The sequence below is a fragment of the Numenius arquata genome, chromosome Z, assembly GCF_964106895.1.
Source record: "Numenius arquata chromosome Z, bNumArq3.hap1.1, whole genome shotgun sequence".
Classification (NCBI taxonomy): domain Eukaryota; kingdom Metazoa; phylum Chordata; class Aves; order Charadriiformes; family Scolopacidae; genus Numenius; species Numenius arquata.
The window spans coordinates 45771161-45798524 of record NC_133616.1 but is presented as its reverse complement, the minus strand read 5'-3'; the positions used below and the strand labels follow the sequence as shown (position 1 = coordinate 45798524).

General features: G+C 38.7%; 1 protein-coding gene across 1 annotated transcript in view; it reads left to right on the top strand.

The window, feature by feature from the left end:
• The window catches only part of PTCH1 (patched 1), a 64167-nt gene that overhangs the window by 13808 nt on the left and 22995 nt on the right, over positions 1-27364 (top strand). Inside the window, exons 3-13 of the mRNA XM_074165991.1 lie at positions 9473-9662; positions 10982-11051; positions 11165-11256; positions 12720-12918; positions 13544-13665; positions 14971-15118; positions 15876-16007; positions 16315-16470; positions 17081-17179; positions 18472-18597; positions 25568-25686. Of these exons, the coding sequence (XP_074022092.1) occupies positions 9473-9662; positions 10982-11051; positions 11165-11256; positions 12720-12918; positions 13544-13665; positions 14971-15118; positions 15876-16007; positions 16315-16470; positions 17081-17179; positions 18472-18597; positions 25568-25686 (1453 nt within the window). The remainder of the gene's footprint in view (positions 1-9472; positions 9663-10981; positions 11052-11164; positions 11257-12719; positions 12919-13543; positions 13666-14970; positions 15119-15875; positions 16008-16314; positions 16471-17080; positions 17180-18471; positions 18598-25567; positions 25687-27364) is intronic.

The window sequence follows — 27364 nt, the reverse complement described above, 5'->3', positions numbered from 1 at the left end:
TGTGTTGTGGGGTGTGTTTGGTCATTTGTTTAGCTTTCTTTCCCAGCCCTTTCTGCTTCGGAATAAACTTGGCCATATGGTCACCCTCTTGGAGTATCTGACAGGAATCTCTGATTGCATCCTGCACAAAATGAAATGCACTCTTTACTGCTGGTGTGAATAGCAAGCAAGCTATGAAAAATGGGCCTCCTGACAGATGCAGCACTGTCTTGGGAGCTGGTGGCCAGTAAGAAATATCGAGGTGGGGGGAGCTGTGACAGGCAGCAGGTTCGGTGCTGGGGGGAGTGCTGACCTGACCTGATTGTGTCCAACAGCGAGAGCAGTTCTGCTTCAGTGCAAAGCCATTCAGAAGGAAGCTGCTTAGGCAACAACAGATGGTTCAGCAAGCAGCTGGTAGGGAATACTTGAAAGAAACTGTACCCTATTTCATAACATGTTCATTCCTTTCATTTTTCTATATGTTAGTTTTGCTGTCTCCTAAAAGCACTATTTAGGAAACAGTATCCTAAAAGGTTCTGGATGAAGAGTTTTTTCATTACTGTTTGCTCTTTTAAAAAAATTGCATTCAAATTTTGTGCTACTCCATGTACAGCCGAAATTTGTGCTATCCCAGGAGTACAGATGAAAAGACTTAAAAATGCTGCTTTTAACCACACAGGAAAACAATTACATATTTGAGGAAAGGGCACTGAGAGGTTAAATGAAAAGTTGGGCCTAGAGGAAAGCTGACTGCTGTGGAACAACACAGCAAATTGTTTTTAACATATTACCCAGCAGAAGCTCTTATTGAAGTTAAAGTAACTTAAAACAATTATATTCAGCTGCTTTGAAATCCTTAGGTTTAGACCTTGAAGTCCCTTATATACCCTTTGCAGCAGAACTCCTGGAAACATAGTCACTCTCATGCACAGTTGAGGATTTTAGCCTGTTAAGAAGTGTGCTCAAATATTTGCTTTTGTAAATTACAAAAAAATAAAAATTCAGCTTTACTTCTCAGCAGGTGTGAACAGTTACATGTCCGTAAACTGTTGGAGAACTGCAATAGTCTGTATTAGCTGGCTATTCTCCCTTTAGGCCGTTTTCTTGATTTCTAGGAAAAAGCAAAGTCTAAAGTCCTTTGTTCCTTTGCTACTTCAGCCAGAAAATTCAGCAGTTGGGCTTCTCCACCAAAAGCTGTGGCTTAGCTCTGACCTGAAGGGACCATGTCGTCGGAAGAAAGGGTAGTTTGCTCTCCAGGTCCATTCATTCCTCAGTCTCTTTGTTGGGATGGTCAACAAGGATGCCAATTGTGACAGTGGTTTTCTATAATATGGACACCTGCCTGCTAGGAAATGGACTGAGACCACCAACTCATTTCACGTAAGCTAGCAAACAGCTGTCAGATGGTAAACAACTTGTAGTCACTATTGTTCCTGGCTGGATTAGAACCAGTGACCCCAGAGGTGAACAGCTCATATCATGTTACCAAGGATGCGCATCGCAACTCAGTAAGCAGCTACTGCATTTTATGTTTAATTGGAAAGTTTGAGTTGCGTGTAGCAGTTTTGCATGTTTCTGTACATTTCAAAGCTGCTTGCATGTTAGTTTTTTTCCAGTTTGTACTGTTCAATTTGTTCATTTTGGTTTGGGTTTTTTACTGCGCTTTTCCAGTTTTGCAACCCAGAAGGACACCAAACAAGAAATCTATCAAAAGATGTCTGGGTTTTTTTTTAATTACCTGTCTGTTTTACCCAATCAGAAATAATAATTTTCTGCCTATGGGCAATACAGATTGCATACATGTAAAATCAGATTTTATTTGATTTTTAGAAAGAAAAGGTTTTAGTTCTTAAAATTGCAGGGAAGGTTTCCCACTATGAGCAGAGGCAGCTGTTGTTGGGCAGTCTTCCTGAGTATGCAGAGAGCTTTGTGTCCTTGTCACAGCTCTAAACTTTGTCAAACTGTGACAGAATGAAAAGCCATCTTTGATGTGTGTTTTTATTTTTGCTATTCATAATCATGTCAGCATTAATGAAATTTGTAACAGCAACACTGGAGTCATCCCCACCCAGCATGTGTGAGGAGAAACTTAACTCATATCATGTGATGGGCTTGAGAGATAAAAAGCAGCCTTTTGAAGTGCTTTGGCAGGGTTTTTTTTTGGTAACTTTTTTGTATTTCTAGGCTACAGTCTTTTGCCTTTGCCTTTTCTTTTTTCTTTTATTTTTTTTTCTTTTATTTTTTTTTAAAGCCCAGACTAAGAACCTGGTGTTACCTAGTGTGACAGAAATGTTTGAGATGGCCACATTGCTTCTAGATTTTCCTAGAAGTCAGTCAGCTTCCTAGAAGCTAAAGAGAGACTGAAGTTGGTTAAATCTTCACACTGGCATGTGAAGATATTCTAGACAGACAGTGTCCTTATGTTGGACATTATAATGGGGGAGAAGAAGTGTAGAGTGTCCACCTGGACATTGGTAAGGGAGATGGTAGGGGAAAGGGAGGTGGTAGGGCACAGGCTGTCTTAACCTGGTCAGACTGAACTGTCGCTATTCCATGTGAGCTGTACAAATGCAGATACGTGTATTCAGCAGAGTAAATTTCGTGTGAGAAAACCTAGGCACAGCATGGAATTTCTGATCTGTAATCTAATGCTGGCATAGGTCATGTCTAATAACATGATAAAGATTATAATTTTTCATTGAGCTATTGCACAGTCCATTGAAGGACCATGTAATCTCTTAAAGATGCTGATTGCTGACTACTGTGTTCTAGCTCTTGTAAGCTCATAATTTCTCAACGGATGTTTTTTCGGTATGTCACTCCCTATGAAGTCTTTATTTTGCATAGTTAAATACATGAGCAGAAAAAAAATCATTGCAGGTAGCCAAAACTTTTTTATAATATAATCCTGATGGGCTTACGAGAGCCATCCTTAGCATCCTTAGAATATCAGATACATCAAATATATATGATAATGTCTTACCGTCAGTAATTAATAAATTCAGAGATCAATGATGTAAACCAATAGCAGTTCTGACTCTACAAGTACATAGCATTTTAAAGGTTTACAGAAGTGGACATGCCAACCAGTCCCATTTCTTGTACTGATTAAACTTAAATTTCAATGAAATTGTCTTGCACTTCTTCATAGTGAACAGTTTTACCCCCCTTCTACTTGGCCAGTCAGGACTAGAGAATGATAATTTTGAGGAAGGTACTGTATTTCCTGCTCTTCTGTCAGAATGCGAACTAATACTGTCTGTGTGCAGAAAAACTATATTCTGTTCCTGACAAAGAGCAGCACAGACAAGCTCAAACATCTGAGAAGAGCGTGAAGACAGAACTCCTTAGAAAGCAACAGGAAGCTTTAAATCAAAAGGCCATTATTTTTCTATGCCCAATTAGAGGCAGGGTAATCTTAATATCTGCCAGAGAACTTCAACTCTTTATTTCAGTGTCTTTATAGGAGGTTTCAGTGCTGTGTGAGTAGTACTTGGCTGCTATGTTTTGTTCTCACGAGGTCTGTGCTCTCTTGTCAGTAAAAATGGAAATTGTCATTGGTGTCTGCTATGTGGCAGGTGTGAATACTTCTAATCTTGGTGTGCAATTAGGAGAGGGAGGCAAAGCTGTGGCTGGCTGGTGTTACCTGTGTACTGTTGTAACAGACTGAAACTGGTTTCATTTTGTAGTTTTTTGAGTAACACGTGTATATGTGTGTAAACAGAGATGTATGCAGGAACAGCACGAGGAGAGACTATGTAGAAGGAAGCCCTTAATAGCAGTCCAAGTTGAGGGAGATAGGCTATGTAGGATGCTGGGGAGAGACGTATGAATACAAGGACCCTTCCTTGTTCCCATCCTGGCAGAGAGAGGGTGCTGAAGGGTGAGAAGGCAAGGTGCCTGCAGCTTTCCCCAGCACTCGCCGTGAATGGAGCACACTGCACACCTGGGGGGCTCTCTGGTCTCATTGCAAGTCTGAGATGTTCCTGTCTTTCTCTGCACGCTGCTGCTTTTTGGGTTGGTTGGTAAAGGTTAAGTCTCAGGTGAACACCTGGGGATAATTAGTCTCAGGGGATATTGGGGATCCAATAATGGGGATATTAGTCTCAGTCTTTGGTTTTATATGGTTACTGAGTCATGAACGGTTTTTATTTTCTGTTTCTCCTTGGTTCCTGTTATGGTGATAATGGGTATTGCAAATTGCAGACGTTGCCTGCGTTGCCTATTGTGCAGGCCATAATGTAAGCATTGTAAGGTGTACTAATCTCCACATCTAGTCGATTACTACCTATGCATCTTTTGGAGGAATGAAATGAAAACATGAGGTGTCCATGGCTATTAGAGATATGATTTTATTGCTTTGAGTTGGCACTGTCAAAACATTGGGCTGGATTACTCTAATACTACACATTTACAGTCCTGGAAAAATAAAGAAGATGGTGTTGCTCAAACAAAGCACAAGTGTGTCTTGCCACCCATCAAGTGCTCAAACGGAAACACATTAAGGCCCATAGTCTTCAGAAGGGACGTACTCCAGAAAATGTTGCTCTGTTCACATGCCTCAAGCTTGTAACAGAAGAATTTAGGCTTCAAAACCAGAAATCTAGAAATCTTGGCTTTGGTTTCTCAAAGCCTGTCCGCCCCATGGTAGGCAAACATTTTTATCCCAAGTGTTTGGCTCTAAGGAATGCTCTCTTTTAGAGAGAGCTTGCTGTCTACTAAGCTACTTGTTGCACAGTTGTGCACAAGGTAACTATTGAATGGTTAATAGAGGTAGTGTTCATGCCTGAAAAAAATAAAACCTCAGGCAATTCCAGTAACCTGAAATGGAGCATTGTAAGATATTCTGAAAAAGAAATATTTCATGCCTTTTGAGCAGCTGGACAGTAAATTAACAAGCAGTGATTTTTGGCTATCACTCATTGCTTGATTTAGGATCGATCTCTTAGCGTAGCAGAGGTCAAATTTACTCGAGACTACTCAGTGTGGAAGGGACCACAGTTCCCAGTGGTGGATTCCAGAGTTCTCTGTAAGCATATTAATGTAATCCCATGTAAATTGTGCATGCTTATTGTGAGAAAGGTATAGGTAAGGCAGTGACATTCGCAGTAGAAATGAGCACATCAGCTGAATGACCCAGCAACTTTGAAATTGTTAGTAAGTCAGTGGAAGGAAATGTCAGAAATTGTGCCAACGAAAACAAATATGGTTTCACTCTTATGTCATTGGAAGGTACATCAGTGTTGTGCAAATGTACACTAGAGACAAGCAGTTTGGGTTTTTTGGGTGCTTCCCACTTAGGATGCACTGAAGCATTTTAATATGTGATGACTGAAACACTAGGGACTGTGACCCCTGTGCTTGGTAATGGGATCTGGAGCCTTTCACCTATAGGTCATGGGTTCAGGTCTGCCTCAAGTTAAGGATGACTAAAACTTGTTTCCACCTGACAGCTGTTCATTGCTCTTTGGGGAGGGAGACATGGTGGTCCTTACATAGTTCTTAGCAACTCAGCATCCATACTGACAATTACTGCTCTCTTCAGGCCCTTCAGAAGGGGAAAGAATTTAGTACCACCTTCTGTTGGAGTTGGTGGGGAAATTCAGGAGGAGCAGCAGTGTGTTTCATGGTATGGGATGCTGACTTGCTCAAGGCAGATCTCACATGTTCTGGCAAAAAGCTAAGGGGGAAGCCTGTGGATGTTGGGGAGGGGGAGAAGGGGAAGACACTGCTCTTCTCTGGAAAAATCAGGTTTTTAGCAGGAACTAATACTCAGCAACAAAGATGCTGTCAGTAAAACTGCCTTATGTTGAACATGGACCTTCAAACACATTCTTGAGAATTAGAAACTCGTATATTAAGTGAGAAATGGTGCCACGACACTGGTGTTATTACTTTTGTGAATTTTTTTCCTTTTTTTTTTTTTTTAATTTGTTAGCTAAATTGTACAAATGGCATAGTATCCCTTTTCTAATAGGCAGACACCCAGAATCTGATGACGCTGATGGAAGGATAGCGTGGAAACTCCTGCACTGTGTTACCACCAGCCTTGAGATAATGTCCAGTGGTAACACAATGCAGTGTTTAATATTAATATATAATTAATTTAATAACTGACAACATTAGTATGTCAGTTATTTGAATAACTGATCTGTTATTTAAATCAGCATTTTGGCTTGTGGGAATTTGTGCCACCAACTTGGCTGTCTAGGCACTGAATCATAAGGAATCATGTAATAAAGGACTTGAATGCCATCAAGTGGCTTTTGATGTACCAAAAAAGGAGAGTGATGTGTGGATTTTGTCACCAGGATATTAAAGTGAAGTAGTTCTGTCTGTCTTTGATATGGAATAAAATGGGAAGTATTGATACTGTATGCTATACATGCAATTTAAGTTGGTAGTATTTTGAGTGTAAAATGTTGTCACCAAATACAAGAGAACAGACTCCATTAAGGAAAACCACAAAACACTAGCATTTTGTTCATTGGTCATATTTTCCATTACATCATTTGTCCTATAGTGTGGAAATCCTGTGATGACTATAATACGTGGTGCTTGGTTGTTATTTTTCTTACAAGTGTAAGGAATGACCTTCTGCAGGGTGTGCAAGTGTTGAGCATAGTATTACACGTCTTCAGCACAGTGAGGCCAAAGGCTTCAGGTACATTTCAGTGACTTTTTTAGTGGTTTCTCTCTTAGGTTTTTGCACCCGCTGTGGGTAGTTGGTGGCATGGGAGGGTGGAGGGGAAGCAGCAAGAGTGCTTGATTTTTAAAGAAGTGCATATTCAGCTGTTTGTACTGATTGTGGAGGCTTAAGATCTCTGACAGCCTCTGTGATCTTTGAAAATTTTCAATTTAAATAAATGAAAGTATCACTGGCAGAAACTTTTTAGATTTTTTTTTTTTTACTTCCGTTTTGCTCTTTATTACTTCTGATATGTTGAAAGGCCAGTTATCCACTTGCTTCTGGTCTGTCCATATGTTTTCACATAATCTGATTTTGGCAGTCAGAATTTTCCTCTGCAGTCTACCTTTGTAATTTCATTGTACCTGAGTGTTATGTTGTGTAAAGTATCTACATTTGCCTGTGGAGTTATCTTTACTCTGTTTGGCTGAAGAAATGTACATAATGGACCCATCAAAGAAATAATGGTGTAATGCCTTAAAAAGAATGCAGAGTGGATCTGCTGCTGGGTTCTGGAATGTGCGTGCGTCTTCTTGGGTGGTTTTGCTATTCCTGTTTTGAATGTTAAAGAGGGAAAAAACCAGCTTCTGTTCTCATGACTGGCTTGTGTGATGCAATTTTGATTAGCTAAATCTGCCTTGTTCAGTGAAGTTAATGTGGTTTGACAGGACCTTGATTAGGAAGCAATCATTTCTGTTGATAGTAAACAGTTGGTCACTTTCAGCAGAGATAGGAATGCCGCCCTTTGTCTTGCATGAAGTATGATTTGTTGGTTCAAGTCCTGGTTAAATGCAAAAGGAATGTATGGGTGGAATGGGAGAGAATATAGTACCAGGAGTAGAAATTGATGGTAGACTCCACAACGCTCATAGAGTTGGGGCTTTATTGTCTTGGCTGGCACTGAGACACAAAAGAGGGAGACAGACATTTTGTCCTTGGGAGCACTTGCAGTGTAAAGGACTGCAAAAGAAAGCTCTAGTTCCAAGACATACAGATTATGATAACTCTGCTCCCTTACTCCCACCCCATATTCCTGTAGATGAAGCAAAATTTATTAGCATATCATAGACTACTGGTTGATAGAAAAAGACAGCAGTGAGCATGAACATGAGCCTGATGGATGAAAGTATTTTTAGGGTTTAATTCTTGATAAAAAATAACAATAGCTTTTTGTTAGCATGCATATGCCATCACAATGATTGTATGTTCTCTCACTGTAGTAAGAGGGATATTAAGAAGTTATACAGGGACTCTAGGTAAGGAAGTTGTACTTTGATTTTTATTTTTTTCTTACTGGTGGGAAGGAGGTAATGCCACATGTGGCAGGCTGAGAAAATGGAGTGTGTTGTGGAAACACTTTATTTCTTCACAGAATTCTTGAACTAGAAATTAAGCAATGCTTCATGCCAGAATGACTGTATGGTTTAATTGTTGAGGGTTTCATTCTGACAGCTTTATCCATGCAGGAGCCCAGCTTCTTGCCTGGTGGTCCTTTTAGCCCCAGGGGGGTTATGGGTGGGTTGAGGGCCCAAGACATTGAAAAAGGATGTCCCTGCTCAGGTTTGGGAATGTCATCTTCCAAAGTGCCAACTGGTTACAAATCAATCTTCCGTTACTCGGGCTAGGAAGAGATAGATGTACACATCTAATTTCTGTTCACACTGTTGCAGAACTAAACTTTGGCAGTAATTCAAATCACCAGTGCCAAGCTGACTAGGACTGCAAAAAATGTAACAAATTAGACCAGGTCTGCGGTTTGGGATTTAGCAGAGCAATAAAGGTAATAAATTGTAGGGGATGGAAACAACATGGTGGTGGTATTCTTGTCCCTCTCGTGTATGTGGTCTTGATTCAGCTAATAGGATGAATTAATTGACCCCGCCTCCAACAAGTGTTTACTAGAGAGACTACAGGGGAGGTTATATAAAGTATATGAACTCTAGCTGAATGCTTTTTTATAAGAGGGAAGATAATTTTCTATTTTTACGTAATATTTTCTGGCAAGGCAAATTGAATATGGTGCCCTCTAGAGCCTGTCGGCCTTGCAGTCTCCCTCTGCCTTTCTTTTTTTGTTGTTTGGTTTGTTTTTTTTTAAAACCATGTTCTAATATGGAACACACTGTCCAGCTCATGTGGGTTTAAAAACAGATGTCATGCGTGAATGATCTGCATCACAGCATGTTACGCAGGTACTAGACCACTGGGATAAATTAGCTGTAGACAGCCCTTTCTGCTGCACTCAAAACTGCATCTCTTTATGTGAACTTGATTTTTTTTCTTATTTAAGGCTGGAAGAAGTACTCATGCTCACTTACTCTTTCACTCCTCCCTTTTTTAACTGAAGAGAAACATTCTCCCTCTGCCTTTGCCAAATTATTTAGGAGAAGAGTGTAAATTAAAGCAATTTATCTTAAAATGTGCTATTGAAGTGGACTGTTTATACAAGTGTAAGAAATTGTAACATAGTATTTGGTCTAGTCTGCAAGGAAAAGGTTTTTCTTTTTTCTGTCTTTTTCCTATTTTTTGCATATGGTATATTGTTATAATGTAGAAAAAACTGTTTGAGGCTCCAGTTTATGCATCAATGTTTTAGTGCAGTAGAGGCAATGACATTTTAATGAGGAATATGGCTTTTAGTGCATATTTATTTTAGTTACTAAAATAAAGTTGTTTTTAGTTGTGATCAGTTTGAGACAGAATAGTCCATGCACACAGTCAGGTTTTTCTGACTGGAGAGTGCTCATCAAGTGAATCCAGAATAAGCAGTTCTTGGCTAATACGAAGCTGTTGATATTTATCCATCAGTTGGTGGACGAGTGAGTCAGGAGTTAAATTACACACGGCAGAAGATTGGAGAAGAGGCCATGTTTAACCCCCAGCTCATGATCCAGACTCCACAGGAAGATGGTGCTAACGTACTAACAGCAGAAGCACTCCGCCAGCACCTTGACTCTGCACTTCAGGCCAGCAGAGTACATGTCTATATGTACAACAGGTAAGGGGAAATGCAGATGTTTTCTTGATCATATGTAACAACTGAAAAGTTGAGCACAAGCTTCCTTCCATGTATTTTTAAATGGTTAGCACTTCAGAGCCTTTCCCTTAGGACCGTGTTTGGATGTGAATGTCACGATACTTGACATTGTGGCATGTTAGCAGTGACAAGTTGGCTTTGAACAAATGAGATGGGGAAAGTGCTGAGAAGAGATTCTGAGAGAGTAGTGCTATGAACAGTGCTACAGTGTCCAGCATTTGTCTTGGTAAAGGAGTGATGTCTGTGCTCTTAAACATAGGACCTTATAGATGGGATTCCTAACATTGAAAATTCTTCCATACTACAGTTGAATTCACTTGCTGACATCATCACTAGGTACCTAGTAACTGTGAACACCAGCTCAGGTGACTATCCTTCAAATAGTTTGGATATAAAGGGAAAGCCAAATGTATGAGAAATGGCAGTGAGTGGAATAATAGCTGTTTAATAATATAGACATAATAGGGTTGGCCATCAGAGTGTCTGTATGCACACACTGAAGGCTGGGAGTTGTATATTGTCCAACAAAAAATAGTAAAGGAATAATAAAGGAAAATAACCTTAGGAAGGTACAAGCTTTGGGCTAGTGAGATGACTCCCTGCAAAGTAGTTCCTCCAGGGTGGCTACTTACATGATGTGCCTAGAGGTACTGCCGGTGAGGCATGAAGCCCCCTGTCTTTTCAGCACATCTTTTCAGCACGTCCAACTAATGCCTCAGTGAACTAATACTGAGTCTCCAATTATCTTTTACCTAGCTCCTGTCTTGTTTAAGGCGTTAGAAGTCATGGCAGTGGAAGTTGTAGCATAGCTGAAAAAGGAGGACAGGAATCCTAATGGTTTCTTTTCTCCTGCATGTCTGGGTCAGCTGGGAATATTCTAGTCCTCTGAGCTGGAGCTGGCTTCTCTCCTATTTGTGTCACTGAGTGATATCACAAGTCACAAGCAGTCTCATTTGTAAAAAGATGGATTTCTGTCCCTTTAATATGTGTTGACTAGCCTGTACATCCAGAAGCAGCTCCATTATTTTTAATGAGTTTTACAGAGAATGTGACAATAACTGAAACAAATGCCTAGTCTGTAACTACAAAAACAAAGGCCTTTGCTTTTTTTTGTGAGGTATAGTATATCTATGCTGAGTAATATTTGCCTTTCTCAATGATTTGCTACTTGAAGCCAATATGTGTATAGGAGTTGCCATTTTAAATGTCTGTTACAATTTTAAAATAACTATTCAGTAATTGTGCAAGAAGAAAATACTTGTTCTTTATATTTCTTGCAGACAGTGGAAATTGGAACATTTGTGTTACAAATCAGGAGAACTCATCACAGAAGCAGGTTACATGGACCAGGTATGTATAAGCAGGCATTTAGTTATAAGATTTGTGTATTCTCATGATTCAGTTTGTGCTGCTTTGATTATATTCCTGTATAACTGTGGTTTTCTCCTTTCTGATTTTGACAGATCATAGAATATCTTTATCCTTGCTTAATTATCACTCCTTTGGACTGCTTCTGGGAGGGAGCAAAGCTACAGTCAGGAACTGCCTATTTATTGTAAGCCTGTTTTTTTATAACTTTCTGGTCTGACTGATTTTAACTGTATAATTATGTATGATTTTTCAGTTGCATTCCCAATGTTTAGTCAGATTCTGGTTCAACAGAAAAATAAAAGATGAAGTGTAGTGTCTGTACAGGAAATATGCAAGGAGTTTTTTTTTTCATTGAACAGAGATTCGTGTTTCTAAGAGGATTTGTAGGCATAGATTTAAATCTTATGTTATTTTTCCCCATTCTGCAAGCATCCAAAATAAAATCCAAGTTTTGAATTCAAGCTTTAAGAATTTTATGCCTTTTTTTTTTTCCCCCTGAAATAAACCTGTTTCTGGTGGGGTTTTTTGTTTGGGTTTTTTTTTTTTCCTTTTCCCCATAAAATAATAATAAAAAAGATTGGCCTGGAATTTAATTGGTAAGAAAATATCTTGGGTTAAATCTCAAGTCTTCCTAAGGAATAAAGAAGAAATCCTTTGCTTATGAGATCATTAAAGAAACAGTATAGTGTATTTTATGGGTGGTTTCTCAGAGTTTACAAGTGTGATATTATATGCCCTGCATCTTTTAAAGAGTTAATTGTTAATCTGTGCAGGCATTTTCTGTTAATTATGCAAGAGTTAGCATTTGAGTTATTGTTTCTGTCCTGGTTTGCATGTCTCCATAAAAGCAATTTGCAATGGCCATCTTCTAACCTTTAGCGTACCTTTAGATGGGGAAATAAGGGGGTTTGTGTTTTCTGGTTGGGAGATTAGGAATAATGACTTAAGCCTGGTTAAGCAGATACAGTGTGGTTTGAACCACAGAATAAGGCAGCCAAAAGCCTTTCTAGTCTGTCAACATCACAAATTCAGAAGTGGGAGGTGGGAGACGTGACAGTGATAGCGGTGACAGCCATGGTAGCAGGAAAGCTTGATCATTGATAGTCAAGCTGCCCGGGCATTTGAAGGAGCACAGTATTGTTATAAATCAACAAAGATCAGCTATATTGATTGATTACATTTGCAAGATTATTATTAGGCTAGCAAGAAGTAATCTGATACTATGAGAAAGGCTTTCTTCCCTCAGCTCCCTCTCCTCTTTCCCTCTCCCCTCCCCCCCTAATTCTTTGAAGCAGCAGTTGCTGCTTTTTTTGTTATTTAGGTGTATGATGATTTCTTTTGCTTTGCTTGTAAATGGAAGTATTTTTAACCTGTGAATATCCCATTTTATGCAAGAACTTTGTAACAACTGAGTAATTTTGTTAAAATTACAACTGAGCTGCAAGAAAAGTACATGAACAACATAAACAAATCTAATTAAAACATGCCTTATTTTTTATGCAACAACCTTACCAGAAAAGGTTTTAACTTGTAACAGACAATAACTCAATTATTTGTGCAAACATGAATTTCAAAGGTATGTTTGTTTCAGTACTTCTTTTGGGTTTTTCTTGTGTGTGTGTCATTTTCCCCTGGTTTCTCTTGCAGAGGGAAGCCTCCTTTGCAGTGGATCAACTTTGACCCCTTAGAATTCTTGGAAGAGTTAAAGAAAATAAACTACCAAGTGGAGAGCTGGGAAGAAATGCTGAATAAAGCAGAGGTTGGTCATGGTTATATGGATCGACCCTGCCTGAATCCTGCTGATCCCGATTGCCCAATCACAGCTCCCAATAAAAATTCCACCAAAGTAAGTTTGCTTGTCCTGCTGCGTATCTTTTCAAGGGAGACTAGGGTATTGGGGGAGGTCAGAGAGAAAAGAAGGTGATACCATTTTCTTCCAAGCAATATGTAGCCCATATTCTTGAGTGATACAATTTTTCTGTTCCTGTTACATGCTGTTAGCCCACAGTCAGGAACTTTCCCTCATACTGTGATGCAATGCTGAATCCCGCGTATTTAGAGTGCGGGTACAGTTGTCAGCTACTGCTGTGTGTGGCACTGCAGTGATGTGGCATTTCAGCAAACCAGACCTAGCCACTGCTGGAACACAGCTGGCGCTATACGCTCAGACCACGCAGCAAAGCCTTCCTTCAAGTAGCACCCGTTTTGTTGATTTTTGTGAAGAATTTGAAGTCACGGCCCCCAATTTTATCTATCCCTTTATCAACCACATCAGGCTTTGGAGAAATTGCCTTCTGGTCAACAAGCATCTGGCTGATTTGTTGAACTCAATTTGTTGAACACATTTCTCTTTGTAGACCTCCTAGATTGCTTTTAGCATCCCTTACTGTGGTACACTGGGTGTTGAATTAGGGTATGAGTTTGTCTGAAGTTATGAAACTGATTAATTTCTATTTTATAACTTTTTCTAGCCTCTTGATGTAGCCCTTGTTTTGAGCGGTGGATGCTATGGACTGTCAAGGAAATACATGCATTGGCAGGAGGAGTTGATTATAGGTGGTACAGTCAAGAACAGTTCTGGTAAACTTGTCAGGTAAACAAATGTTTAAAGAAAATATGAAAGTTTTTCTTTGTTAGAATTTGATTTTGGGGGCACAAGGAGAGGATGACGCAAAATCTACAGCCCTTCATGTGTATTATGAATCCCAGTTTAGGAGGACATGCCTGAAGAGAACAGAATTTGAAAGAGTGATTAGAAAGTTGTCTAAATTTAAGGTGGTGTCATTACTTTATGCTTCTGACTTCAGAATGATAGTGTACATTGCCCAGAAAGAAAGCTTCTTCCTGGCAACTTTGTTGTTTTTACTGTATGTAGAAAGCATTGAACAGTGTTTAAAGCGCTGAACACCTTTGATTGTGTTTTGAAATAGGATCAAAGTAAAACGGGGGGGAAAAAAAGTAATTTCTATACTCACTGTACTCATCTGATATCTCTCAGAATTCCAAAATCTGCACTGAACTTTTTGTTCAGGATCAATACAGAAAAAAGTCTATTTTTATGTCCCTATACCTTGAATACAGTTTTGAGTAATCAAACAAACCCCTTTGTTTCAGACTTCTTGAAGAAATCATGGGACACTGGACTTCAGTGGGGGGAAAAAACCTGTAAAATAGAACTGTTCTGAAAAATGTAGGCCATACGAAACTAAATGAAGCATAATTCTTCCATGTTTAATACAGAGAACTTTTACTAGAACTTTTAATATGAATTTTGAGCTTTTTTACATTCACTCTAAATGTGGATAAGTCTTTCAAGAAGTAACCAAAGAATGTATTTTTAGTGAAAAATGCAATGGTTCCTTAATCTTCTAAAATTGCTGGATACAGTTGCATACTGTGGAAATTCAGTATGGACAGTTTTTGCCATTGTGTAGTCCTCACAGTTTGTCAGGAATCAGGAGTTTAATCTGGCATTTCTCTCCAAGGAATGAAAAAGACCAAGGTTTTCCAATGACAAATTGCCAACAGCATTCACAAGATTTCGTGCAAAAAAACTCTTCCTGTGGCATCCTCACAGTAATCTGCCTATCAATCATGATCTTTATAACTGATTTGTAGGGTTGCATTCTTTGCTCCTGAAACTGGTCCTGTTGAAAGTAATAGCAAAACTCTTTACTTCAGTGAAACCAGATTTAGCCTCAATACTGCATAAACCGGTACAGCTGCACCAGATGCACAGTCAAATAATTATACTCTGTTCAATTTTAGTGTGAACATGCGCCCTATAAAATCAGGGACCCCATTAGGGTCTCATTTGGGACTTGATAATCATGAAAATAATTTCCTGAAAATGCTTGTTTTATGCCTCTTCCTCCTCTCCCTTCTTTCCGTGTCACAGTGCCCAGGCTTTGCAAACCATGTTTCAGTTAATGACTCCTAAGCAAATGTATGAGCACTTCAAGGGGTATGAATACGTTTCACATATCAACTGGAATGAGGATAAGGCAGCAGCAATTCTGGAAGCCTGGCAGAGGATGTATGTTGAGGTAAAATTGAAAATAACTTGAATATCATACTCTAAAGTTCTGCTAAGATCCACTGCCTTCTGTTACGGCTTTTTACAGTATTTCTTCAAGGAAGATGCTTAAACTAGAACCGAGTCATTGCCTCTGGTTTTTAAGCTGACTTTTTTCCCCCTCAATTAAGAAGCTGCTTGGTTATTCACATAGGAGAGCCATGGAGGTTTTGCTCTTTGCTGTCTGGGACATTTTTGCTTTGCTGGGGCTGAGAGGCAACTGAAGAGCTAGCTGGAATTGAAAAGCTTTTTCATGGTTGGCATGGTTATTCCAAAGGTGTCTGGAAAACATTAGCCAGTCATAGGCTGCTCCCCCAGTGGCAGCCTGGGTGGGGAGGCTCTGTGACAGTGCCTGGCCTCTGTGTTCCAAGCTCTGACCTCTGCTGCACTGCTTCTGACCTCTGCGAATGGCCAGGGAGGGGGAAAGAGGAGTGGCCCGAAGAGACCGCTGGCCTTGGGTTAAAGATGTAACTTGTACTGCAGCAAATCCATGGTGGAGTTACAGGAAGAGGATTCAAGTTAAATGTTTGGAATGGGCTGGGAATGCAGTAGCCTTTCCTGAAGGATGCAAATTCTTGTCTGATAATCAGTACCTTGCAAGAAGTTACATTCGTGAGCATCTCTGTGTAGGGTGTGGGCTTTCACAGGAATATTAAGGCAAAAGTGTTGTAGAAGGTGGTAATGAATCTTTTCTTCAGTCACACTAAGTTTTATTTTTCTTTTCATAGGTTGTTCATCAAAGTGTTGCACAAAACTCTACTCAGAAGGTGCTCTCCTTTACTACAACCACCCTAGATGACATCCTGAAGTCATTTTCTGATGTCAGTGTTATCAGAGTAGCTAGTGGCTACTTACTAATGGTAATAAATTTTTTTTTTTTTTTTTTCTGGTAGTTGAGCAGGGCTTAAATATCTACCAGTCAGTAGTACAGAACATTTTAGGCATATTTAAAGTAAAAACTAGAGTTCGTAAACTTTTGCCTCAGGCTTGTCACTTGTTCCTCTGTGTAGCAGCTGTGATGTGTCTGTTCTGCTTAAAAATGTTGTAAGGATGTGTATTTTGGGAGCGGAGATATACCTGTTCAAGAAGGATCCATTCTAACATTTTGCTTTTTTTCCCCCAACTCCTTCTCTTTCCCCTCCCCCCCACCCCTTCCCCGTGCTTTAGCTTGCCTACGCCTGTTTAACAATGCTGCGGTGGGACTGTGCCAAGTCTCAGGGTGCTGTGGGGCTGGCAGGAGTCTTGTTGGTTGCACTCTCAGTGGCTGCAGGATTGGGCCTGTGCTCATTGATTGGAATTTCCTTTAATGCTGCCACAACTCAGGTATCTAGGAGACACAAGTCTGCTGTTAAATTACAAGTACTCTGTTAGTAAATGAATATGACTGAATCTTTGAGGGGAAAAAAGCTGCAAAAATATTTTCGCTCTACATTTTTACTTTTTCATAGCTTATGCTGTGAGAAATTAAGTGATCATGCTGCCAAATGATATTAAAGAAAAAGGGCAGGTACACAGGTACTGTGTAGTTTTTATAATTACTAAATTCTGCATTGTATGATTTTTTTGTGTCCCAATATGATGGAGACATCCAGTTGTAGTAAGAAGCTGCAGGTTTTGTCTTTACATCTGAATGTATGAGGATGTTCAAACTCTGAAAATATTTGGAATATAACTTGAATTATTATCAGATATTGTCTACGCAAAACTTGAATTACTTTTGGTGAGATGTACTTACTTCTGTACTGCAAGTTCCTCAGCAGCATTCCAAAATAAACGTTAATAGCTGTATTGCATCCTTTTGATTTTCATTTCATTCATGGATTTGTATACAGTATAATGTAAAAGTTGTTTTAATTAGCCATTTAATGGTGAGCTGCATGGCAGATCATAAAACAACCTTCTTGGGTTTTGTTTGTTTTGTTTCTCCCCCAAGGTTTTGCCTTTTCTTGCTCTTGGAGTTGGTGTAGATGATGTTTTCCTTCTGGCACATGCATTTAGCGAAACAGGGCAGAATAAGAGAATTCCATTTGAGGTAACAACAAAATGGGGATTTGGGGAAAGATAAAATAAAATGCTTAATGTAGGAAAAGATAACTGTGTGCAGAATTGATTTGTATTATTTAAATTCCCTTTTTTTTTTTTTCTCAGTAGGTTCCCCTACGTTCTGGAAATTCTTATTTGTGTCAGAATAGGAAATGGTGGCAACATGTATGATCCTAGAATGTTTTAGAATGTCACATTCTTTTTTTCTTTTTTTTTTCCCCCCAGTAATATCTTAGATTTATTTTGTCTTAATTTATAGATGTCATATAAAGGCTAATTTACATAATCCAAATTCTGCCCATAATTTCAGTGAAAGTCTATTGTAAATTTAGGAACAAACTCAAATAGGAGTCTGACAATTAAATGATAGAATGCTTTTAATGAAAGAACACAAAAATGTTAAGGTGAAAAGAAAAAAAAGGAGGACAGCGTAGAAAACAAATATTTCTTTTTATTCGTATCATCTGTTACCTGTATTTACTTGTTATGGCCATAAATTTCAGTTATTTTGTGTATTTGTCTCTGTTTCTTTTCTGATGTTCATAATTGACCATGACATTTCAAAATGTAACATATTAATGTTACGAAATCTAAGGTGTCGTCACTTTTATGAGCCTTTCCTTTTATTGACCTTTTTACCCTCAGTCCAAAGTTTCATATTCAAAGTACAAATCATTTAAAAGCAATTTATATTTGTCCATTGTTTTGTACAAGCAGTGTCTTCCATGTGCACTTTCCAGCTGCTTTGGCATGCAGGCGCTACAACCTCCCTCTACTAGAACTTCCTTATTTTTCAAAATAGCCTGTTGGTTTGGGAAAGGGTCATGTGTTTATCTTGATTTCTCTGTGTTTTTTGTGTGTGATCTCTGCGTTTTCGGTTGTTTTTTTGTTTTGTTTCATACTGCTTCAGGATGTGCCTCTATGCTGTTAATACATGCTTATTTTGTCTGAAAAATGAAGACACTAAGTGATAGCACTGGTGGAAAAAGCATCCTACTTAATTACAGAAACATTTGATACAATGTCAATACCCATTCAGTGTTGTGTTCTGAAGCTAGAATCAACTTTGATAATGTTCTCTGCTCTCAAAAAACATGAGCACTTCATGCGTCATTGGCTTTTCTCCTGAACAGCAGGAGAATATTGTTTATTGTCATATACTCTCAAGTGCACACTTGTATTCAGAATTTCATTGTAATAATTTTTTACTGTTACTGTGTTATATCTTGTGGGACATCATCTTATTCACTTGACTTTTAAGATACGTCATTTGTTTTGCAGGACAGAACGGGTGAATGTTTGAAGCGAACAGGAGCAAGTGTAGCCCTTACATCTATCAGCAATGTTACTGCTTTCTTTATGGCTGCCTTAATCCCTATTCCTGCTTTACGAGCATTTTCACTCCAAGTAAGTTTATACGCTATTTTGTTAGCTCTTATGCACAGTCCTATTTGGAAGACCAGTGATGATACCTGCTAGTGGTAGTGTTAAAGTCTGTGTTCAGTGCTGCTGCAGTTCGCCAAAGCAGTGTGTGATCACTATTTACCACAGATCTGAGTAATAACAGTTGCTGTCTGCCCTTGATTCTGCTCCTCCCATTTCTCGGGCCTGCAGTCCCGTGTATCCTGTTAGCAGGTGAAAGAATACCCTGCCCCAATTACACATGGATTGAGTGCAAAAGCCAAGATGTATGGAACTAAGCAGAAACAAGTCTCCAGAAAGATTTGCATTCTTATGCCAAGAGGAATAGACTGTCCTGTAGTGTGTACTCTAACATTTCTCATTAGGAATTTAATAATTTCATTCACATTTGTCCCATTTGCTGCTCTTAAAAACTGTAACCAAAGTGCAATGATGGCAGAGAATATGATTTTGCCATATTAGTTATTACTGTAGCAATTTGTACTGCCTTACTCCCAATGTAATTTTAGCAAACTTGGAGAAAACTTCAACAATTTTATGTTCCAACTGGTTTGAGAGAAAATGTGAATTTTATGTGCTGAACCATGTATTGCTCCCTCTCCCTTTCTCTCCTTGCCTTCTTGTATTTGTTTGTGAGAAGGTACCTTCAGAAATACGACATATTAGGAATGCTGGAGAAAGCTTTCTTCTAAAAGCAAGGGCTCTTTGAAGAAAGCTTTGGGAGTTTCTTCCCTGACAACAGCAATTTATAGCACAGTTTGACCTTGGTGCAGAGCCGGGAAACTGTACTTTTTCAGAAGTTATTTTTTCTTCTGCTGTAGCCTTGTTCTCCAGTCATTTTTCATGCCTCTTGAGCCCTTGGCTACCCAGAGGAAGAAAGGGCTGCAATTTTTCATAATATATGTGAAAATTATTGCTGTTTTTAGAGATTTAAGTATGCCTGCATTAAGCTGTAAAATGGTAAACTGTTTGCGATTGCAGTTGTGTTTCCAATAAGCATTAATAATTTGTTTACCATTTCCTTCTGAATAGGCAATTTGGTAGTGAATAATAAGGTAAAGACTTCATTGGTTTTCTGCGTTGCTTGGCAGACATCTGTGGCAACTAAAGTTAGATACTTCTCCTGAGTGTTTAGCAATATTTAGCTCTGTTGATCTGCCAAAGCCCAGATATCTTCTCTTACAGGTGATGTGGAAGCGAATTGTTTTATTTTATGGCAAAGACCAGTTTCAATGTATGAAATATTTTGCAAGTGTATACTTCTCCTATTGGAAGAAGTTATTTATGTCTCCTCAATCTGTGGCCCAATTTCAAACATTCAACAAGTACCTTAAGCAGCAAACAGGATACTGGAGATCTCCACCAGGAGTCAGAGGAGAAGGCTTGTTTTGTCAGGCTTTGTAGTACCTCTGCTTTGGAGAAGTACTTCAGCCTAAATGTATCTCCTAAGAAGTACTCAACAGAGATGGACCATTTTGTCCTAATGGTACTGCTAAGCCATTGAGTGGGAGCCACCAAATGAATTCTTTCTTATCTGATCAAATTTTGCTCAGCCTTTCTCTCTTTCACTCTTCACATCAGGACATGATTAGTTCCTTTGGAACATCTGTTTAGGTGTAATTGTTTCTGTTACTGTAATCTAAGTTACAGTAACATGCTTTCCTAAAGTTACAGTTACCGACTTTCCTAAAGTCTCTTCTTTTTGCCTGCTGCCGTGCTGTAGACTGAGTCACAGAAAGTTCAGAAAATGAAGTCTGCATAGCAAAATGACAAAAAGTTTCCAGTGAGATTTCAACATACTCATGTATGAACATGTTGATATTATTCAGAATAAAAACATCACGATCAAAGTCCTTTTTAAGGCAGTGATTAATATGTAATCTATGTGTAGGAACATTTGGGTGTCCAGAAATTGTTTGAGTTGCTCAATCTTTTCTCACATGCACCTGTAATTTGTCTTTGCTTGCACATAGTAACCCCTTATATGTATATAAAAGGTGAAAAAATGTGCAAAAAAAGGGTAGTGGGAGACCTGCAATGAGGATTTACTGGTGCTAGACAATATACATAGCTAATATGCATATAAGTTAGGAACCATTAAAATAACATCCTTTGTTGTTGGAAAGGAACATCTATTACTTCCTTTGCCTAGCTTCATCAAGTAAAATCAAAATCGGGTGACACATTAATCACAGCATTCAGAATCAGATAACCATGAGAGATTCGGGTGGGTGGTCTGTATTTATATATGGATTTCTTAATTTACAGTCTTCATCCTCCCTCCCCCACTTAGTCAGGCTTGTTTAAACAAGAAGTCCTTGCTGTCTTTGATAGCTTCTTAGCAAGACTTAGGAAACAATGAAATACTGCATTTACTTTTCACAGATGCTGCCGCCTTCTCATCTAGATATTGGATTTTTAACAGATGGGCTTAAAAAAAGGATTCCTCTTGACCTTGTTTTGCTCTTCATTCACTTTTCTTAAGACATTGCAAGATAATTGTCAAAGTTTCCATAACTTCTGAGGCCAAATATCTGTAAAATAACCCAGCTGCTGAGGGAGAATAAATGGTTTTCTGCATCTGCAAGGCCAACTTTAGTTACAAACTCACGTTTTGCTTATCAATGCTTTCTTCTTTCTCAGCTTCTGCTCTCTTCTGCCAGCCAGAGCAGTTCATTGATACCTGTGAGTTGTTCATTTATTTATGGAACTAAAACACTCCCAAGTCTGATGTTATCTTGGGAGTTTGCTAAGTTAGCTCATGCTGCGTTTTAAAAAATGGGAATCAGTCCTTTTGAAAGTGAGATTTTTAAATTTAATTCCATTATGCAAGTAGGGACGGGTTTAGCTTTTTCACCATCTTAATTTTTTTTCATTTCTTGGTCTTATTAGCCCCTAATTTAAGCAGTTTTAGGGCTTTGAGATGCTGAAAATGTCCCAAATACTCAGTCACAAGAACCACCTGTAGGACGTTGAAGGAGTACGTCCTGAGTTTTCAGATGTGTTTCATTTCTTAAAATTATGGCCGAGGAGGAAGTTATCACAGAAACCCACTGAAAGTTTTCAAAGTTTGCAGTAGGAATGTCTTAACATAGCCCTTTGTTTTGAGTATAAATGAAGGAAGGGAAGGCAGAATGTGGGCTTGCCTGGGCTGAATTCTTTCCTCAGACAGTCTATTCGGGCACCATTACGGCATAAATTCTGAGCAGGAAAGAGAAGGTACAGCTTCACAAAAAATCATCTAACTCTTCATGCTGACAAGAGAAACTTCCTCCTCTAGCAGCAGAGGAGTGGTGTGGATTTTATAATGAGCAGGGGTGGAACTTTTCCCAATGAGTCTTAGCGGTAACTTTTTCCCTCACCAAAAGGATCTCAAGTTTTTTCCTGAAATGTGAAAGTGCATTACCAGGTGGTGGTGGTGGGTTTGTGGAGAGAAAAAATGTAAGTTTTCAAGCTCATTCGATTACCTTACTCTGCTGAAGTGGTTTGTCCCCCTCCTGTTGCCCACATCATTTACCTTTCCCTGCTCCTAACACAAGAATTTAACAAGCCTAAGGGAAAAGGGGCCAGAGCGGGGAGGGGGGAGGGCGTGATGAGGGGGATCCAAGTCTGTAGGCTGTCATGCCGGAGTTGCAGATAGGCAGCAGTAGGGTGGAAGTTTCCCTGACAGACCTCCTCGTCTGTTCATCACCTCTGGCTATGCAGCACACCCGTTCTCCTTGGGTGGGCTGCCAGGAATGGCACATAGCAGCACATACCTTCAGTGGGGCCCCAGCCTACCAGCCTGGCTCTCCTCTCCCTTGCTGCCTCCAGCACAGACTGCCATTCTTCTGTCTCCGTTAACAGTTGCAGCAGCAATAATATTTTTAGGCTGTGCATTATGAAAAGATGCAAAAAGTGGAGCATGTTTCTCAGGAAGTGACCAACATTTCTTTCTGATTAATGGAATTTTTTTGCTACTCTCTGATCTTATTTCACTGAATGCCTTCGTTTTACACCCTTGAGTAGGCCCCATTTTATCCCTTCTAGGACTAATCTTACCTTTGTTGATTTCTCAAGGAAAAGGTCTGAAGCTCTTTCCCATTTGACCATTCATCTCTGAAGGGGTGAGAGAAGATGCTCCGTCTGCAAAAATGCTAAGCATGCTTTCAGCTTTGGTGCTACTAACAGATTTCCTGTACTCTGGAAGCTCTGCTACCAGTTTTTTGTGGGTGCTTTTCCAGTCAATGTAATTGTTACAGGTATTACCCTGATTGGATTTCTGGTATGTTCCCACTCCCACCCACCAGATGTCTGAATGGTATTGGGAGGGGAAGTGGTGGCTGATGCATCAGGTCAGAGATTGAGTCAGCCATCAACAGTTCTTCCTTTCTTCTCCTTATCAAGTCACAGGGTATTTTTTGATGGGACAAGTAGTTAGAATTGACACAAGAAAAATATTTTCTGTATTTAATTGTGAAAACTGAGAACTGTGACATCCTTGAAATGCTGAGGAAGTGGGTGCGGGAGAGGTAGTATGCAATATATAGGAAATGTGGTGTTAAACTCTAGGTATCTATTTAAGTACAAATCAGAACAGAGAGGATCGTTTAAAAATATTTTACTTGCAGGGTTAATACATCAACACTGGGATGGCACAATGGAAAGTCTAGTTGTTCTAAAAAGAGATGCTGTACTAATAGGCAGACTTACTGTGTGTTACTGGATTAGTTTTGATGATTCTTAAATGTGAATATAACTAACTTTAATGGCCTCTCTACCATACACTTAAGTATTAGTTGTCACATTTAGTGACATTTGCAATTCAAGGATGTTGGGGTCTACAAAGGGAACTGATAAGACCTGAAATATTTGCAGTTTATGGAGCAGGAACAGAGGACGTATGTTAGTTTTTCAGCCGAGCTGGGAAGAGTAAGAACTACTGAGTCAGACCTCCTCTGTTTTTTCCAAATCTCAATAAATCTTAGCTGATCCTTGATAGAAGATCTTGGTTAGGCACAACTAATTATTCGTGTTATATGGATGATTCAACCTTCTCTGGTTTAGCAGCAATAAAGCAAGTAATTGTATGAACTAGGTCCAACAAACACCTTGCCTGCAACAGCAGCCATTTGTTTTTCTGACAGATTCAATTAATTCTAGAGAGGATCAAAAGGAAATAACTTAATTTTAAAGTCTTGGCTATGACCTTACATACCTTTCTTTGTAGATATTTATAAATCATGAAATAGTCATTGGATCTTTTCTCTCAAAGATGGCTTAATACTGATTTGGCTTTAAGTACTAGGTGAATTCTGTTTTAGTAGTTATGTCTACAGACAAATAGCAGGACCAAAATCTTACTTCAAGCAGGCTGGAGACAACAAAAGAGAAACACAAATAAAAGACAAGCTTGTATACAATATATTTATGATTTAAACAACTAGAAAATATTTACATAACTAGTTGATTCTGTCATTCTCAGAAAAGTGAAAACAGTATATTTTTTTATTATACTTTGACAACATCAACACTCTAAAAATCATCCAGTGTGTTAGTACTTTGATTTTTAAAGATAAAGAGACACAAAAATAAAAATCACATTATTTAGGCAATCTATATTATTGGTTTGACATCTAAGTCAGGAATTTTTAAAACATGGACTTTGGATATCACATATTTTGAGCTGCCAATTTTGAGGCCTGATTTTTTAACACCACAAGCAGCCATTCATTTATTTTAGAAAAATGAGGGCCTACATATATCAGATCAGTGACTTCATTTTTGTAGCTCAACTTCTATTCTTTTTTTATGATTGTTTTAACCCAAGCGGTCATTGTATCAGAAGTGACAAGTGGAGGTACTTGATAGTTCGTGTGATTTCCTTAAACATGAAACTGGGCTACTATTGACATGGCTACTGCTTATCTAATGGGTAAAATATGAGGATTTCAAGGGTTTTTTTCACGTGTTGATGGCTCAACTGTTTTTTTCCACAGTGTCTCTCCTCCTCTTACAAGTATCTTCCAGTCCCATCTGTGCCCGGGCTTTCCTTTTGTGGTGACTAGTGCTCCTAATAATGCTGCATTACAAATAAATGCTATTAATAATAGTGATAGATGCTGCACCCCATATGTTTATGGAGATTCTCTGGGAATCTCTGTGTGGGAAAGGGTTTGAAGTATGGTTTGAAAGGGGGTGGCGGGGAGGTTGGTTTTTTTAATTACGTAATGCTTGCTTTACAAATTAAACCAAGTATTCTTGTTCCAATTTAAGATGTATTCTTGTTCTAATTTAAGACTGGTTTTGGTAGACTGGCTCATTAATCAAGTTCTGTTAAACACAAGCATATTAGCATATAGATTTACTGTGTGATAAGGGATTAATCTTGATTCTCCATTAAAAATAATCCCTGATAAACCAAAAATGTTGCTCTTTTGAGCTAGACTTTTAAATAAGTACATCAAGCGTGTAATATTTTACTAAATAGATCAGTTTCATTAACCTTTATTTCATTTCTGATTTAGTAACCTGCTTTAACGTTACTGTGATGCTTAAATTACTTCAGATCCCTTAAATGTGAGAACTTCAGTTCTAGTTTCAGGTTGTTTTTGCTTCCATCTTTTTTTACTGTAAGACTCTGAATATGGCAGAATCTCATGCAAAAGTATGATTTGTTGACTCTGTTTTTCCACTTAAAAAAACATCACCACATCTCCAGGCACAGATGCATTGAAATAACATGAAGGTTATTATTAAAAGAAATTCATTAACTACAGTATGCCTACCATAATGGAATGGGAATGTGAAAGTATATCTGCCAGTTTCCTCAGGGAAAAGCTTGAAAGCATCTGTCAGGTTGACATGATAAATGGGTGAACGGATGAGAAATTGAAAGGAAGTTTTATGCTTTGTAAAGCTGATGCCGTACAAGGAGATTAGTAATGACATCACTTCTCCTATGATTGATCTCTAGGCAGCAGTTGTGGTGGTATTCAACTTTGCTATGGTTCTGCTAATTTTTCCTGCTATCCTGAGCATGGACCTTTATCGTCGGGAAGACAGGAGACTGGATATATTCTGCTGTTTTACAAGGTGGGAACGTGTGATAGGGTGATGTATGAGGTGCATTCTTTTTGTGATCAGCAATCAGTGCTACCATTCCTTGTCAGGAGTGGGAGTTCTTCATTGTAGCAGGGTCAGTATGTTGTTATGTTATGTTATGATTTCATTGCTAGTGATTGACTTTCATTTGCTACCTTTGTTTTTACCTGACTGAGAGGAAAAGTTAAAATACACACACATCCTTCATTCATACATATGTTCATTTTGACCATTGGAAGACAGGATTTTGAAAGCAGATAAAAATTCCATGCTTTAGGAATATCTTCAAATATTTCTTAGAATGTTACGGGGTACCGCAAGGTGTCCAGTGCTAGGTAGTATTGGGTAATCTTAGAAGACTGTACATAACTAAGGGTACTGAAAGCCTTACTTACAGTTAATAACTATGTGCTAATTTTTATGCTTTTTATGCCTTTAAACTTAAACATGTAAACATAATGTATAAATTGTAAAATGACTTCCCCTTATCTGAGTTTTTCATAGGAATATGAGGAATGCAGGATGATCAGTACCATAACAGGATAATGCTCGATAAAGTTCCTATTATGGCTGCAATAGCAATTCAGAATGGTAATACTGCCATTCTAAAGAGCGTATGCCCAGACGCTGACACACAGCCAGCTCTGAGCATAGAGTGTGGCTAGGAGAAGCCTACTGTCATGAGTGGAGCCTCTGCTTAGAAATTAAGCATGTTTTCTACCTTAGTTTTTGCTTTTGCCTGCAATGAAGAGGATCAGCTACATCTCTACACGTGTACTCCCAACTGTCATAACCAGGATGTGGAGAATCCACCTTGTGTAATCTTAGCCTTATACAACCACCTAGCAGCTGACACAGTTTGACATTTTAATTTTAGTGTCAAAGACAGAAAGCACTTTCCTAAATTTGTTTTTGAGGGAGTGGTTAGAACAGGGAATTGATCCCAAGCGAGGACTCCTGCTTTCTATTTCTGATTCAGTAATAATTTCAGTAGATGGCCTAATGTGTTTGAATTTTGGAGCCCTGATTCTCAGAAATACAGGGCAATCAGACCTTATCTTTATTTCCTTATCTCAAGTTTCACCAAGTGTGTATCAGAATTCGGGCCCATTTACATATGAAGAAATGCACTTAATGAGAGCTTGCTTTGTTTAGGTAGGCAACTTTCTGAATTCCACTTGTTTTTGTAGCATTTGTCCACTTACTGAAAAATCTCTTACACTGTTTTCTATCATTAATTTGTCACTTCTCATTTACTGGAGGAGGTTTGTCTCTGATTTTTTTTTTATAAACTAGGTATTTGTTAGGGTCTTGCATAGACTAAATAAAGGGAATGCTTCAATTATTCCTGAAATTTTGTCTCTTTGTGTTCCTCATACTACCTAGGAATTAATCCTTGCGTATGTTTACTTAATTTTTAAAACATTCAGTCAGTGTATGGCAAGTGGTTTCAACCTGCCTCACAAAAGCCTGAGATCTTATCCAGAAGGCCCAAATATTATTTAACAGTTACTTTAATAGTTCTAAACAGCAGAACTCAGTTTGTCAGGTGTTTACATTTTGATCTAAATAGCTTAATTCTCAGCATGGGCACTTAAATGCAAACTCACACACATATTGTGCATTCAGACTGTGTGCAACTACCAGAGTATTGACCTGATCGGCATGT